We start from the raw sequence: 15,525 nt of genomic DNA, 5'->3' as shown, positions 1-15,525 counted from the left end.
CTTCCAAGACCTGCAAGGTTTAAAAGAGTATGTGACCACCAAGCTGCCACTATAAGAAATATTAAGGGGGGTTCTATAAAAGAAGAAAGAACCCAAGAGTGACATAGAACAGAAATTTAGAGACAATGTATAGAAACAAGGACTTCACAGGCAACATGATGTCAATAAAAACTTATCTTTCAATAATTACTCCCAATGTGAACGGCCTAAATGCTCCCATAAAATGGCACAGGGTTTCAGATTGGATAAAACAATAGGCCCCATCCATATGCTGTCTACAAGAGACGCATTTGGAACCTAAAGATACAACTAGACTGAAAGTGAAGGGATGGAAAACCATCTTTCATGCCAATGGGCTTCAAAAGAAATCTGGGGTACCAATTCTCATATCAGATAAATTACATATTTTTATAAAGATTTTATTTATTTATTTAAGAGAGAGAGAGATCACAAATAGGCAGAGAGGCAGGCAGAGAGAGGAGAGAAGCAGACTCCCCACTGAGCAGAGAGCCCAATGTGGAGCTCGAGCCCACAACCCTGAAATCAGGACCTGAGCAGAAGGCAGAGGCTTAACCCACTGAGCCACCTAGGCACCCCAGATAATTAGATCTTAAACTAAAGTCTTTAGGCAGAGATATAGAAGTACATTACATCATTCTTAAAGGGTCTATCCCCCAAGAAGATCTAAAAATTTTAAATATCTATGCACCCAACATGGGAGCAGACAACTACATGAGCCAACTGTTAATCAAAATAAACAGCCATATTGATATGAATACATTAATAGTAGGGGATCTTAACACACTACTCTCAGTAATAGACATATCATCCAAGCAGAAAATCAATAAAAAAAAAAAGCTTTTAATGACACATTGGACCAGATGGACCTCATAAATACATACAGAACATTCCATCCTAAAACAGCAGAATACTCATTCTTCTTGAGCACACAGGGAACGTTCTCCAGAATAGACCACATACTGGGTCACAAATCAGGCTCAACTGATACCAAAATAGAGATTATTCCCTGCATATTCTCAGGCCACAATGCTTTGAAACTGGAACTTAATCACAAGAAAAAGTTTGGAAGGAATTCAAACACTTGGAAGCTAAAGACCACCCTACTTAAGAATGTTTGGATCAACCAGGAACTCAAGGAAGAACTTAAACAATTCATGGAAACCAATGAGAATGAAGATACTTCAGTCCAAAACCTATGGGACACAGCAAAGGCGGTCCTAAGGGGGAAATACGTAGCCATCCAAGCCTCCCTCAAAAAACTGAAAAAGCCAGAATACACCAGCTGTCTCTACACCTTAAAGAACTGGAGAATCAACAACAAATTAAGCCAACCCCACACACAAGAAGGGAAACAATCAAGATTAGAGCAGAGATCAATGAGATAGAAACTAGAGACAAGTAGAACACATCAATGAAACCAGAAGCTGGCTTTTTAAAAGAATCAATAAAATTGATAAACCACTGGCCAAACTAATCCAAAAGAAAAGAGAGAGGACCCAAATTAATAAAATTATAAATGAAAGGGGAGAGATCACGACTAAAACCAAGGAATTAGAAACAATCATCAGAAATTATTACAAACAGTTACATGCCAATAAGTTAAGCAACCTAGAAGAAATGGATGTATTCCTGGAAACCTATAAACTTCCAAAACTGAATCAGGAAGAAACTAACAACCTGAATAGACCAAAATCGAATAACAAGATTGAATCAGTGATCAAAAACCTCCCAAAAAACAAGGCCCAGGACCTGATGGATTACCTGGAGAATTCTACCAAACATTCAAAGAAGAAATAATACCTATTCTCCTGAAACTGTTTCAAAAAATTGAAAAAGAAGGAAAACTTCCAGACTCTTTCTATGAAGCCAGCATTACCCTGACCCCCAAACCAGACAAAGACCCCATCAAAAAGGAGAATTTCAGATCAATATCCCTGATAAATATGGATGCCAAGATTCTCAACAAGATCCTAGCTAACAGGATCCAAAATTATAATAAAAAGACTATCCACCATGTGCAGGTGGGATTTATTCCTGTGTTTTAAGGGTGGTTCAACATTTGAATATCAATCAAAGTAACAGAACATATCAATAAAAGAGAGAAGAAAACCACATAGTCCTCTCAATTGATGCAGAAAAAGCATTTGACAAGATACAGCATCTGTTCCTGATTAAAATGCTTCAAAGTATAGGGATAGAGGAAACATTCCTCAACTTCATAAAATCTATCTATGAAAAACCCACAGCGAATATCATTCTCAATGGGGAAAAGCTGACACCTTCCCTTTGAGATCAGGAACACAACACTCTCTCCACTCTTGTTCAACATAATACTAGAAGTCCTAGCAATTGGAACACAAAGCAATCAGAAAACAAAAAGAAACAAAAGGTATTCAAATTGGCAAAGAAGAAGTCAAACTCTCCCTCTTCACAGATGACATGATACTTTATATGGAAAACCCGAAAGACTCCAGCCCCAAACTACGAGAACTCATTCAGCAATTCAGTAATGTGGCAGGATACAAAAATCAATGCACAGAAATCAGCTGCTTTCTTAAACACTAGCAATGAAAATACAGAAAAGGAAATTAGAAAGTAGATTCCATTTACTGTAGCACCAAGAACCATAAGATACCTCTGAATAAACCTAACTAAAGAAGTAAAGGATCTGTACTCGAGGAACTACAGAACCACTTGTGAAAGAAATTGAAGAAGACACAAAGAGATGGAAGACCATTCCATGTTCGTGGATCAGAAGAATAAACATTCTTAAAATGTCTATATTGCCTAGAACAATCTATACTTTCAGTGCCATCCTGATCCAAACTCCACCGGCATTTTTCAAAGAGCTGGAACAAACAATCCTAAAATTTGTATGGAACCAGAAGAGACCCTGAACTGCTAAGGAAATGTTGAAAAAGAAAAACAAAACTGGGAGCATCACGTTCCCTGATTTCAAGCTTTACTACAAAGCTGTGATCACCAAGACAGCATGGTACTGGCACAAAAACAGACACATAGACCAGTGGAACAGAATAGAGAGACCAGATATGGACCCACAACTCTATGGTCAAATAATCTCTGACAGAGCAGGAAAAAATATACAGTATAAAAAAGACAGTCTCTTCAATAAATGCTGCTGGTAAAACTGGACAGCTATCTATAGAAGAATGAAGCTCAACCATTCTTTTCCACCATACACAAAGATAAACTCAAAATGGATAAAAGACCTCCACGTGAGGCAGGAATCTATCAAAATCCTAGAGGAGAACGTAAGTGGTAAGTAACCTCTTCGACATCGGTCATGGCAACTTCTTTCAAAACATGTCTCCAAAGACAAAGGAAATAAAAGCAAAAATGAACTTTTGGGACTTCTTCAAGATCAAAAGCCTCTGCAAAGCAAACGGAACAGTCAACAAAACAAAAAGGCAACCCACGGAATGGGAGAAGATATTCACTAATGACACTACAGACAAAGGGCTGATATCCAAGATCTATAAAGAAATTCCTCAAACTCAACCACACAAAACAGACTATCATGTCAAAAAATGGGCAGAAGACATGAACAGACACTTCTCCAAAGAAGACATACAAGTGGCTAACAGGCACATGAAAAAAATGTGCATCATCATTAGCCATCAGGGAGATTCAAATCAAAACCACATTGAGATACCACCTTATACCAGTTAGAATGGCCAAAATTAAGACAGGAAATAACAAGTGTTGGAGGGGATGTGGAGAAAGGGGAACCCTCTTACACTGTTGGTGGGAATGCAAGTTGGTGCAGCCACTTTGGAAAACAAACTGAGGGATTTGGAGAGGAGGAGGGTAGGGAGGTTGGGTGAGTCTGGTGGTGGGTGTTAAGGAGGGCACATATTGTGTGGAGTGCTGGGTGTGGTGCATAAACAATGAATCTTGGAACACTGAAAAAAAATTAAATAAAAAAAAATATGACTGAGATGATTATTAAAACAATCTCTTCTTCAAAGACTTTACATATTTTACCTTCTCATCCCCTTGCTCAGGCACATGAGCAAACTTGCATTGTGATCGTTCACAGCCACGTAACGTATTAAAATGAAATTTGCAGTATCTATGGGGTAGCATCAACCCTAAGGGCTTCTGGAACACCTAGAAAATTAGATAAATCCTTTATGTAATTGTAAAATACCATAATCAAGTTAGAAAGTATTTAAAGGAATCAGAAATATTATATACCCAAAACAGTATCAATCAAATTGTTTGCTGACCTGATAAAAAAAACTTTCAACCAATTTATATTTTCAAAAATAATGAAAAAAAAAATGTAGAATGATTTGTCTGAATTTTTGCAATTTCCTTCAATGTAAAATATCCCAAAGTTACTATTGCTTTACTTTACAATGTTTTTAAAAGTTTATACATTCCCTCCCCTTTCTCATATATGTGCCCCTTATGCTTTTATAAAAAGTTATTATAATATGCATATTTCAGATGCAGTTATTTATAACCTAAGTTCTCTGTAGCTTTTCTGATTAACAGAAAGAGAAATGTTAGAATCAAATATTTACAACAAACTTTTCTTATAAACTGCTTTAATTTAATCACTAGCTTTTTCTTCCATTACAGGGTACTATTCATCATACATTTTCTGTTTTGAATATCCCCTCTCCACCCTACCCACTCGGCCTTCTGCTTTCAGTGTCTTATACTATTTGTGAATATCTGATGAATCACTACTCATTTTCTGCTTCTTACCACCAACTGCCATTCAAAATCTGTAAATGGCCAGAAGTGCTTAAAAAATGATAGCACAATATAACCAAAATATGTGCTTTATAGGATTATTTTTTAATATTGAGGACTTACCCCTAAATTTTTTTCCCTCTTAAATATTTCACAAGTTTCAGGATTTTGCAGTTTTAGGAGAGAATATTTTCCTGGAAATCTGAAATCTAGAAATGATTAAGAATGACATCACACACCAACATGTTATAACTTGTTCCCTTCATAACAATGAAACAGATTACCACTACTCTCTGCTTTAAAGTTTCACTTTGGACTAGTCATCTCAGTTCACAGACTATGATGCTACAGTGTGCCTGTGAAATAAAAAATGATTACATCTTAGCTGCTCCTTAGGTATTTCTAGGCCTAGATGTAAAATTTTAAACTCATTTTAAGTAGAAGATACTTTCTTAAAAGCCTTATACAGCAGCACTGAACACTGTATTCACATGACAGTCTCTGTATTAAACAGACATATATGATACACAATTAAAATTTCTAAGGAAAGAAAACCGACAAACCCAGGTATTACAAAATGAACTATGTAACCCTCACAGATTCATATGTTCAAGTCCTAACCCCCAAGGTGAATTTATTCGAAGATAGGGCTTTTTCGGGGCACCTGGGTGGCTCAGTCAGTCAAGCTTTTGGCTCAGGTCATGATCCCAGGGTCCTGGGATCTAGGCCCGAATCAGGCTCCCAGCTCAGCGGGGAGCCTGCTTCTCCCTCTCCCCCCTGCCTGGAGCTCTGTCTGCTTGTGCGTGCACACTCTCACTCTCTCTCTCTCTGTCAAATGAATAAATAAATAAATAAATAAATAAATAAATAAAATCTTGAAGATAGGGTCTTTTATAGAGCTAATTAAGGACACATGGGATCATAAAATTGAGACAATGAGAGGCTTCTGGGTGGCTCTCTCTCTAAGCCTTTGGCTCTGGTCATGATACCCGGGTCCTGAGATAGAATCCCCCGTTGGGTCTCCTGCTTGGCAGGAAGTCTGCTTCTCCCTCTCCACCTGCTTCTGTCCCCTCTCTTGCTGTGTCTCTGTCAAATAAATAAATAAAATATTTTAAAAAAAAGAAAGAGTGAGACACTACTCTGATGGAATTAGTGTCTTCATAAGAAGAGACATCAGAGTGTTGCTCTCTCACTCCACATGTATGCATCAAGGGAAGGCCATGTGAGGACTTAGCAAGAAGGCAGCCATCTGCAAGTCAGGAAGAGAGCCAGAAACGGAATCCTGCCAGAAACCTGATCACAGACTTCTAGCCTCCATAACTGTGTGAAATAAATTTCTGTCATTTAGGCCACCCGGTCTGTGGTATTTTGTTATGGCTGCCTGAGCTACTAATGCACCAGGCATTCTCTCCCTTAACATTGGTTAAATGAGAATTAAAATGAGAATTAAGACATTTAGAAGTGTTTTTCTCTAAAGATTAAAAAATAAACATGTTTATTTTGAATAATTTCATTTTTCACTTGGCAGCATTGAGATGAATTTGGTACAAGCTTAAGTTTCTGCTGCATAGCTTTGCTGTAATTTTCATTATAAAAACTGTTAAGGCTTTTTAAGATAAAACACACAATCATCTGGGCATGCTGCTGTAGTATGCAACACCAACAGCACAAAGTAAATAACAGGAAAGTACGGAAGAATCAGATGTGGGCTACACAAAGAAATTTTATTGTTTCTAAATTCATCCTCCAGTCTAGTTTATTTTGTTCAAAGCATTATGGATTATCAAAAAAACTGATACAAATTCTAAAATACATTATGAAATTCTAAAATATTCAACAAAATATGAATATTTTAGGAATAACCTATAATTTATCTGTACTACCGCTATGACATAAATACAGATATTTAAAAAATTGTTCCATCAAAAGTTCTAAGCAAAGGTATACAAACTTTCCAATTTTAACATATTCTAGGCTTGGTTTGATTTTTATAAACCTTTTTGGTTTGGGTGAAAAAAAAAAAACAAAACTCCTGTGCAGTTTCTATATTATCAAAAGCCAACAGATTTTTACTAAGAAAACAGTACCATTCATCCAGGGCTTCAGTAATATGTCTTCTTGATGACCACTTATATTCAAAGGTGGCACTGATAAGCATAGAGGTTTGGGGGCCAGTACTGCTAGCTGACTTTCACCAACCACAAGCTCTGCATTTTTAGAATCTTCACTGTGTGAGCACAAAAGCCAAAAGCAGAATTCAAATTACTCTACGAACATTAAAGTAATGAGAATCAAATAAATGGAAACACAACCTAACACACTATGTATATGTTATATACCATGTGGTATACTATGATTCTTCAGTATTTTCAGTAAGTGTTCTTGCCTTCTTAAATAGGAAACAAAAGCTTGGTAAATGGCCAGGATAGGGGTAGGAGTAAGGTGGTTGGGTTAAAACTAGAGCAGAATATTTTTGATCATGCCAGACAAAAAGGCTGAGAAGGAACTTAGCTAGCATTCTAATCCAGAAAAGAACATCCAATTATTCTATTGACAGTACAGTGAAATAAATGAATTATAAATTATTCTTAGGACAAGTATATTTAATAAACTTATACATGTACTTGAGAGCCTCCTTTGGGAAGAAGGTATAAAAAATGTACTCTTCTTGGTTGCTTAGATTTAAACAGCTTTGACTTTATTTTAATACATGAGATCCTATATAACCAATTTTAGAAAAATTTAAAGAGTTTTCTGGAGTTTCACTTACCTAGAAAAAGAAATAAGCAAGGGGGAGAGTGGGAAGTATCTTGAAGCTGACTGATAGAAATGAATTCAGTTTTTAGGAGAAAAATCACTCAGATACTATATTTTACCTTAAAAACAATTCTAACAAGCTTTTTCAGCTGGGGTTCCCTGGGTCAGAGGAGAATAAAAATAGTAAGAAAAAAGAGGGTCTCATGCTTTTAACAGTTTCAACTTAGTAGCATTGACAGAGCTTAAAAATTACACAAAGGCGCCTAGGTGTCCAGTCAGGTAAGCAGTGAAGTGTCTGCCTCTGGCTCAGGTCATGATCCCAGGGTCCTGGGATCAAGCCCTGCATTAGGCTTCCCCTCTCAGTGGGGAGTCTCCTTCTCCCTCTGACCCTTCTTCTGCTCATGCATCTGCTCACATGCACACAACAGAAAATAAAGATAATCACTTCTCTTTCCAACTTGGGACATCACTAATATGTGCAACCAACATAACCTTTCTCAAAACAAAAGCAAAAATACAGAAGAAATAAATAAGAACTACGTAATTTTATAGATGTAAAAGATTAGCAAAATTCTTTTGTTTTTGATTGGATGACTGAAGCTTGACTTGTCCAGTGTCACACGCCTGGTCATTATGGTAGAATCAAACTGATGATAAAACTCTTCAGGCTGCAGTGACCCTAGTTTGTAAGCAAAATGCTTTCAATAGAAGAAAAACAGTTAACTTTTGTCATTTTTTCCCTTTTAAAATTTCAAATGGTCATGGATCAAACTGGGTTTTTGTGCCAATCTAATTCTTACCTAGGCTTTTCCTTCATACAAAGGTTCTCAAACTTGAGCACGTATTAGGATCAGCCGGTGGTCTTACTGAAACAGACTGATGGGCCCCATCTCCAGAGTTTCTAATTCAGCAGGTCAGGGACAGGACCAAATAATTTTTATTTCTGACATGCTCGCATTTGATTCTACTGCTAAAAGGATCACACTTTGAAAACTACAGCCTTAATATAAAAATACTTGAATACATTCGTCACCTGATCTGAGTATACCTTGCCTCAAGAGCAAAACTGGGGTGCAGGATGGGTCAGGTTATCTCCAAGGTGCCCTCTGATTCTAAGTTTGGTATTTGCATATGTACTAGTGAGTGTACTGTAACTATTAGTACTAATTACCACAACCACATCAGATACCTGCAAACTGCAATATTCATCGGATTTCTTGTCATTTTACTTCCATAAAAGTCACATACACATTCCACATTCTTTTTTCTTTTATCACTCTTCCTTATTCCTTCCTCAAAAAATATTTTAATGGCTCAAAAATCTTTGTCACAGCTTTAAGGTAACTAAAAGTATCCCTGACATCTAAGTATATCTGATAAACCAATTAATAATATCCATGTATGGCTTAAGGCATAGTAGCCCAAGTACATAGAGCAAAGAATGAAAAACACACATACAAAAATAAAAATACAAATTATATGACTATATTAAAATTACATAATTAAAAATGGTACCGACCTTTTGCAAACTTCAAAAATATTTTCTTTTTCTTCTTTAATAATCACCTTTTCTGAAAATCTACACTGTGAAGAGATTATGGTTAAAAAGTGTAAGTGAATATTTCTGCATTCCATATTAAGCTATGAGGCTTACCAGATAATTTAAAATATATTAGATGTTATTTAAACCACTAGATTATAGCCAACTGACAACTCTATATATTATTTGAAATACTGAACACTGACTTAAAAATTCCTCTGTTAAGAGAAACTAATAGAAATCATAAATTTACACAGCTTTTTTTTTTTTTTTTTTAAGATTTTATTTATTTATTTGAGAGAGAGAGCGCGCATAAGAGTAGAGAGGTCAGCAGGAGAAGCAGACTCTCCACTGAGCAAGGAGCCTGATGCGGGACTCCATCCCAGGACTCTAGGATCATGACCTGAGCTGAAGGCAGCCACCCAACCAACCGAGCCACCCAGGCGCCCTTTACTCAGCCTTTGACATCACCTTCAGCTAGCCAACACTTAAAATTATTATGAGCAATTAAAGTTATACTTATTTTCGTTCAGATAAAAAGCTTTAAGTGATTTTTTATTTTCCAATGGTATTTTTGAACATAAATTTATTTTTCTCATTAGAACTATTTATATATATTTCATATATCACTATACTTAAAACATGCCACATAAGTGTTCTGGAATTGCTACTTTTAATATTTAAACATGTATAAAGAAGTTATACATGCATAAATATTAAACTTTTGAAAACAGGCAGGCACCAAGAAAATAAACTCCCAAATCACCTATCATTTGAGCAGAGATAACCATTTAATACCTTACTTTATATCTTTCTTGTCTTTTTAATTTCAAAAAATTTAAATGTTTTAATTATCAAAATTTTTTCCAGTCTCACTGAGAATTGATATATATTACTGTATAAGTGTAAGGCATACAGCATGATGGTTAGATTTACATATATTGTAAAACTGTTACACTAGATTCAGCTAACACCCATCTCACAGAGATGCAACCAAAAAAAGAAAAAAAAAATTTCTCCTTGTGATGAGAACTCTGAAAATGTACTCTCTTAACAACTATTCTTTTTTTTTTTTTGAGAAAGTAAGCAAGCAAGCACGTCTGCGCGCACACGCACACACACACGTGTGTGCGCGCGTGCAGGCATGCAGGGAGGGGCAGACAGAGAAAGAGAGAGAGAATTTCAAGCAGGAAATGGAGCTTAACTCTAGGCTCAATCTGGGCTCAATCACAATACCCTGAGACCATGACCTGAGCTGAAATCAAGAGTTGGACGCCTAACTAACTGAACCACCCAGGTACTCCCAACAACTATTCTTTTTTAAAGTATATAATCACATAGTACAATAATGATACATACTGCATATATTACTAACCCTTGCAAAGAAAATTATAAAAATTAACTGAGAAACCTAAAACATTCACAAATACAAAAATATACCATATTCCTGAATGAGAATATTAAATGTTAATTCTCCCCAAATTAATTTAAACTTTTTTATCATGCGAGTTTAAAGTGCTCTTAGAAGAATAGCCAAAAAATATTTTAAATTTATAATACAACCTTGTGTCTTTTAAACCAAACTATCCTTGTTTTATTTTTATTTTGCTAGATATTTTTATTTTTCAAATAAACGATAGTATGGTATTAGTACAAGGACCTGAGCAATCAATGAAACAAAAGTGAAGGAATAGTTCCAAGATTGAAATTTGAAAATATTAAAGACAGGATTTGAAATTTGCGAGGAAATGATTCAATAAACAAATGGCAGTAGAAAAATGGGCTAGTTAACTGTATAGAAAATAAGTTCAGGGGACACCTGGGTGGCTCAGTTGGTTAAGCAGCTGCCTTGGGCTCAGGTCATGATCCCAGCGTCCTGGGATCGAGTCCCACATGGGGCCCCTTGCTCGGCAGGGAGCCTGCTTCTCCCTCTGCCTCTGTCTGCCACTCTGTCTGCCTGTGCTCGCTCTCTCTCCCTCTCTCTCTCTGATAAATAAATAAAATCTTTAAAAAAAATAAAAAATAAAATAAAATAAAATAAAAAGAAAATAAGTTCAGTACCAACTCACTCGCCATATGTCAAAATACTTTTTAGATTCATCAGACTTAAATATAAAAACTAAATATCAAAGTAGCAAAAATAAAATAAAGGTGGGTATTTGTATAATTTGGAGGGTGGAGAAAGCCTAAGCATGACACCAAAAGCAGAAACCATAAATTCTGACATCAACAGGTGTGAATATAAATATTTTAGATATTTTCCTATCTTAGGAGAATACAAAGTACACAAAATCCATCCATCAAAAAAATTTTTATTCAGCATAATCTCTTCCAGTCCCTTCCATGTTGCTGTTGGGTATTCATCCTTTCTGATGGAGACATAATACTCCACTGTATATATGGACATGTATATATGGAAGATATATGTATATCTTCTTTATCCATTCATCCATTGAAGGGCATCTTGGTTCTCCCATCCAAGTACTAACCAGACCTGACCCTGCTTAGCTTCCGAGATCAGACGAGATCGGGCGCGTTCAGGGTGGTATAGCCGTAGACGGGCATCTTGGTTCTATCCACAGTTTGGCAACTGAGGCCATTGCTGCTATAAACATTGGGGTACAGGTGGCCCTTGTTTTCATTATACCTGTATCTTTGGGGTAAATACCCAGTAGTGCAATTGCAGGGTCATAGGGTAGCTCTATTTTTCATTTTTGAGGAATCTCCACACTGTTCTCCAAAGTGGCTGCACCAACTTGCATTCCCACCAACAGTGTAAGAGGATTCCCCTTTCTCCACATCCCCTCCAACACTTGTTATTTCCTGTCTTAATTTTGGCCATTCTAACTGGTATAAGGTGGTATCTCAATGTGGTTTTGATTTGAATCTCCCTGATGGCTAATGATGATGCACATTTTTTTCATGTGCCTGTTAGCCACTTGTATGTCTTCTTTGGAGAAGTGTCTGTTCATGTCTTCTGCCCATTTTTTGACATGATAGTCTGTTTTGTGTGGTTGAGTTTGAGGAATTTCTTTATAGATCTTGGATATCAGCCCTTTGTCTGTAGTGTCATTAGTGAATATCTTCTCCCATTCCGTGGGTTGCCTTTTTGTTTTGTTGACTGTTCCGTTTGCTTTGCAGAGGCTTTTGATCTTGAAGAAGTCCCAAAAGTTCATTTTTGCTTTTATTTCCTTTGTCTTTGGAGACATGTTTTGAAAGAAGTTGCCATGACCGATGTCGAAGAGGTTACTTACCACTTACGTTCTCCTCTAGGATTTTGATAGATTCCTGCCTCACGTGGAGGTCTTTTATCCATTTTGAGTTTATCTTTGTGTATGGTGGAAAAGAATGGTTGAGCTTCATTCTTCTATAGATAGCTGTCCAGTTTTACCAGCAGCATTTATTGAAGAGACTGTCTTTTTTATACTGTATATTTTTTCCTGCTCTGTCAGAGATTATTTGACCATAGAGTTGTGGGTCCATATCTGGTCTCTCTATTCTGTTCCACTGGTCTATGTGTCTGTTTTTGTGCCAGTACCATGCTGTCTTGGTGATCACAGCTTTGTAGTAAAGCTTGAAATCAGGGAACGTGATGCTCCCAGTTTTGTTTTTCTTTTTCAACATTTCCTTAGCAGTTCAGGGTCTCTTCTGGTTCCATACAAATTTTAGGATTGTTTGTTCCAGCTCTTTGAAAAATGCCGGTGGAGTTTGGATCAGGATGGCACTGAAAGTATAGATTGTTCTAGGCAATATAGACATTTTAAGAATGTTTATTCTTCTGATCCACGAACATGGAATGGTCTTCCATCTCTTTGTGTCTTCTTCAATTTCTTTCACAAGTGGTTCTGTAGTTCCTCGAGTACAGATCCTTTACTTCTTTAGTTAGGTTTATTCAGAGGTATCTTATGGTTCTTGGTGCTACAGTAAATGGAATCTACTTTCTAATTTCCTTTTCTGTATTTTCATTGCTAGTGTTTAAGAAAGCAGCTGATTTCTGTGCATTGATTTTTGTATCCTGCCACATTACTGAATTGCTGAATGAGTTCTCGTAGTTTGGGGCTGGAGTCTTTCGGGTTTTCCATATAAAGTATCATGTCATCTGTGAAGAGGGAGAGTTTGACTTCTTCTTTGCCAATTTGAATACCTTTTGTTTCTTTTTGTTTTCTGATTGCTTTGTGTTCCAATTGCTAGGACTTCTAGTATTATGTTGAACAAGAGTGGAGAGAGTGTTGTGTTCCTGATCTCAAAGGGAAGGTGTCAGCTTTTCCCCATTGAGAATGATATTCGCTGTGGGTTTTTCATAGATAGATTTTATGAAGTTGAGGAATGTTTCCTCTATCCCTATACTTTGAAGCATTTTAATCAGGAACAGATGCTGTATCTTGTCAAATGCTTTTTCTGTATCAATTGAGAGGATCATATGGTTCTTCTCTAATCTCTTGATTTATTCTATCACATTGATTGATTTGCAAATGGAAGTCAGAGGGGAGACAAACCATGAGATACTGTGGACTCTGAGAAACACACTGAGGGTTTTGGATGGGTGGTGGTGAGGGAATGGGTGAGCTTGGTGGTGGGTATTATGGAGGGCACGAATTGCATGGAGCACTGGGTGTGGTACATAAACAATGAATTCTGGAACACTGAAAAGAAATAAAATAAAATGGAAAAAAAATTTTAAAGCGTACCTTGTCTCTATATTCTTTCTCCCAAAATAAATTTTAGATTCAGAAAGATAAAAATTCGAACATAATAAAAAACGGGGGAAAAAAATAACACCAGGAGAAAATACAGGACAAAATTTTAAATCCTGAAATGGGGAAGGGCTTCTCTAAATATGATTCAAATACCATAATAGAAAACTAACAGACTTGACTAAAAATAAAAACCTCCTTCAAGGTAAAGTCTCCTAAATCAAGTCAGAACACAGTCAAAAAACAGGAAAAAATGTGGGCACATATGACAAAGAATATATTTTTTGTTTGTGTACTTTTGTACTTTCAAGTTTTCATTTAAATTCCAGTTCGTTGGGGCACCTGGGTGGCTCAGTTGGTTAAGCATCTGCCTTCAGCTCAGGTCATGATGTCAGGGACTTAGGATTCAACCCAACATCGGACTCCCTGCTCAATGGGGAGGCTGCATCTCCCTCTCACTCTGCTCCTCCCCCTGCTAGTGCTCTCTCTCTTTCTCTGTCAAATAAATAAATAAATTTTTTAAAAAAATTTTTAAAATTCCAGTTAGTAAACATACAGTATAATATTAACTTCAGGTGTAGAATTTTGGGGTTCATCACTTTTTAACACCAAGAGCTCATCAAAAGTGCTCTCCTTAATACCCATTGCCCATTTAACTCGTGCCTCTAACCATTTCTCCTCCATCAACCCTATTTGTTCTCTATAGTTAAGAGTCTGTTTTATGGTTTAACTCTCTTTTTTCCCCCAGGTTCAACTGTTTTGTTTCTTAAATTCTACATGAGTGAAATCATATGGTATTTGTCTTTCTCTGACTTATTTCACTTAACATATTATTCTCTAGCTCCATTCATTTCGCTGCAAAAAGCAAGAAATCATTAATTTTTATGGCTGAGTAATATTCCATTACAGATACACACACACACACACACACACACACACACTCACACACACACACAGCACATATCTTTTTTTATCCATTCATCAGCTGATGGACATTTGGGCTCTTCCTACGATTTGACTATTGTTGATAATGTTGCTATAAATATAAGCATTGGGGTGAACATATCCCTTTGAACCAGTACTTTTGTATCCTTTGGGTAAATACCTAGCAGTTCAATGGCTAAATCAAGGGAAGTTCTAAATTTTTGAGGAACCTCCATACTGTCTTCCAAGTGATTGTACCAGCCTGCATTCCCACCAACAAGTATAAGAGTGTTGCCTTTTCTCTGCAACCTTGCCAACATCTGTTGGTCTTGTGTGTGTTATTAATTTTAGCCATTTTGATAGGTATGAGATGGTGTTTCATTATATTTTTTATTTCTATTTCCCTGACAATGTGTAATGTAAGAATATGTTTAATAGATGAAAAGTTCCGGGATGCCTGGATGGCTCAGTTGGTTGGGCGGCTGCCTTCGGCTCAGGTCATGGTCCCAGCGTCCTGGGATCGAGTCCTGCATCAGGCTCCTTGCTCAGCGGGGAGCCTGTTTCTCCCTCTGCCTTTGCCTGCCATTCTGTCTGCCTGTGCTCGCTCTCACTCCCTCTGATAAATGAATAAAATCTTTAAAAAAAAAAAAATTCCTACAAGTAAAAAAATAAAAAATAAAAATAAAAATCTCAGAAGAAAAATGGGCAAAAAAACATAAAAAGAAAGTTCATAAAAAAACATAAATGGCCTTTGAACATACTAAAAGATGCTTAGTCTAAGAGAAAAGCACCTGGGTGGCTTAGTGGATTAAGCCTCTGCCTTCGGCTCAGGTCATGATCTCAGGGTCCTGGGATTGAGCCCCA

The 15,525-nt window shown here is 36.7% G+C and overlaps 1 protein-coding gene across 1 annotated transcript in view; it reads right to left on the bottom strand.

The window, feature by feature from the left end:
- TOPAZ1 (testis and ovary specific TOPAZ 1) overlaps positions 1 to 15,525 on the bottom strand; it is a 133,462-nt gene that overhangs the window by 86,949 nt on the left and 30,988 nt on the right. Inside the window, 4 exon segments of the mRNA XM_059162283.1 lie at positions 4,027 to 4,152; positions 4,870 to 4,955; positions 6,834 to 6,973; positions 9,023 to 9,087. Coding sequence (XP_059018266.1) covers positions 4,027 to 4,152; positions 4,870 to 4,955; positions 6,834 to 6,973; positions 9,023 to 9,087 — 417 coding nt within the window.

This window comes from Mustela lutreola, chromosome 2 (genome assembly GCF_030435805.1).
Source record: "Mustela lutreola isolate mMusLut2 chromosome 2, mMusLut2.pri, whole genome shotgun sequence".
Classification (NCBI taxonomy): domain Eukaryota; kingdom Metazoa; phylum Chordata; class Mammalia; order Carnivora; family Mustelidae; genus Mustela; species Mustela lutreola.
This window is presented reverse-complemented; position numbering and strand designations above follow the sequence as displayed.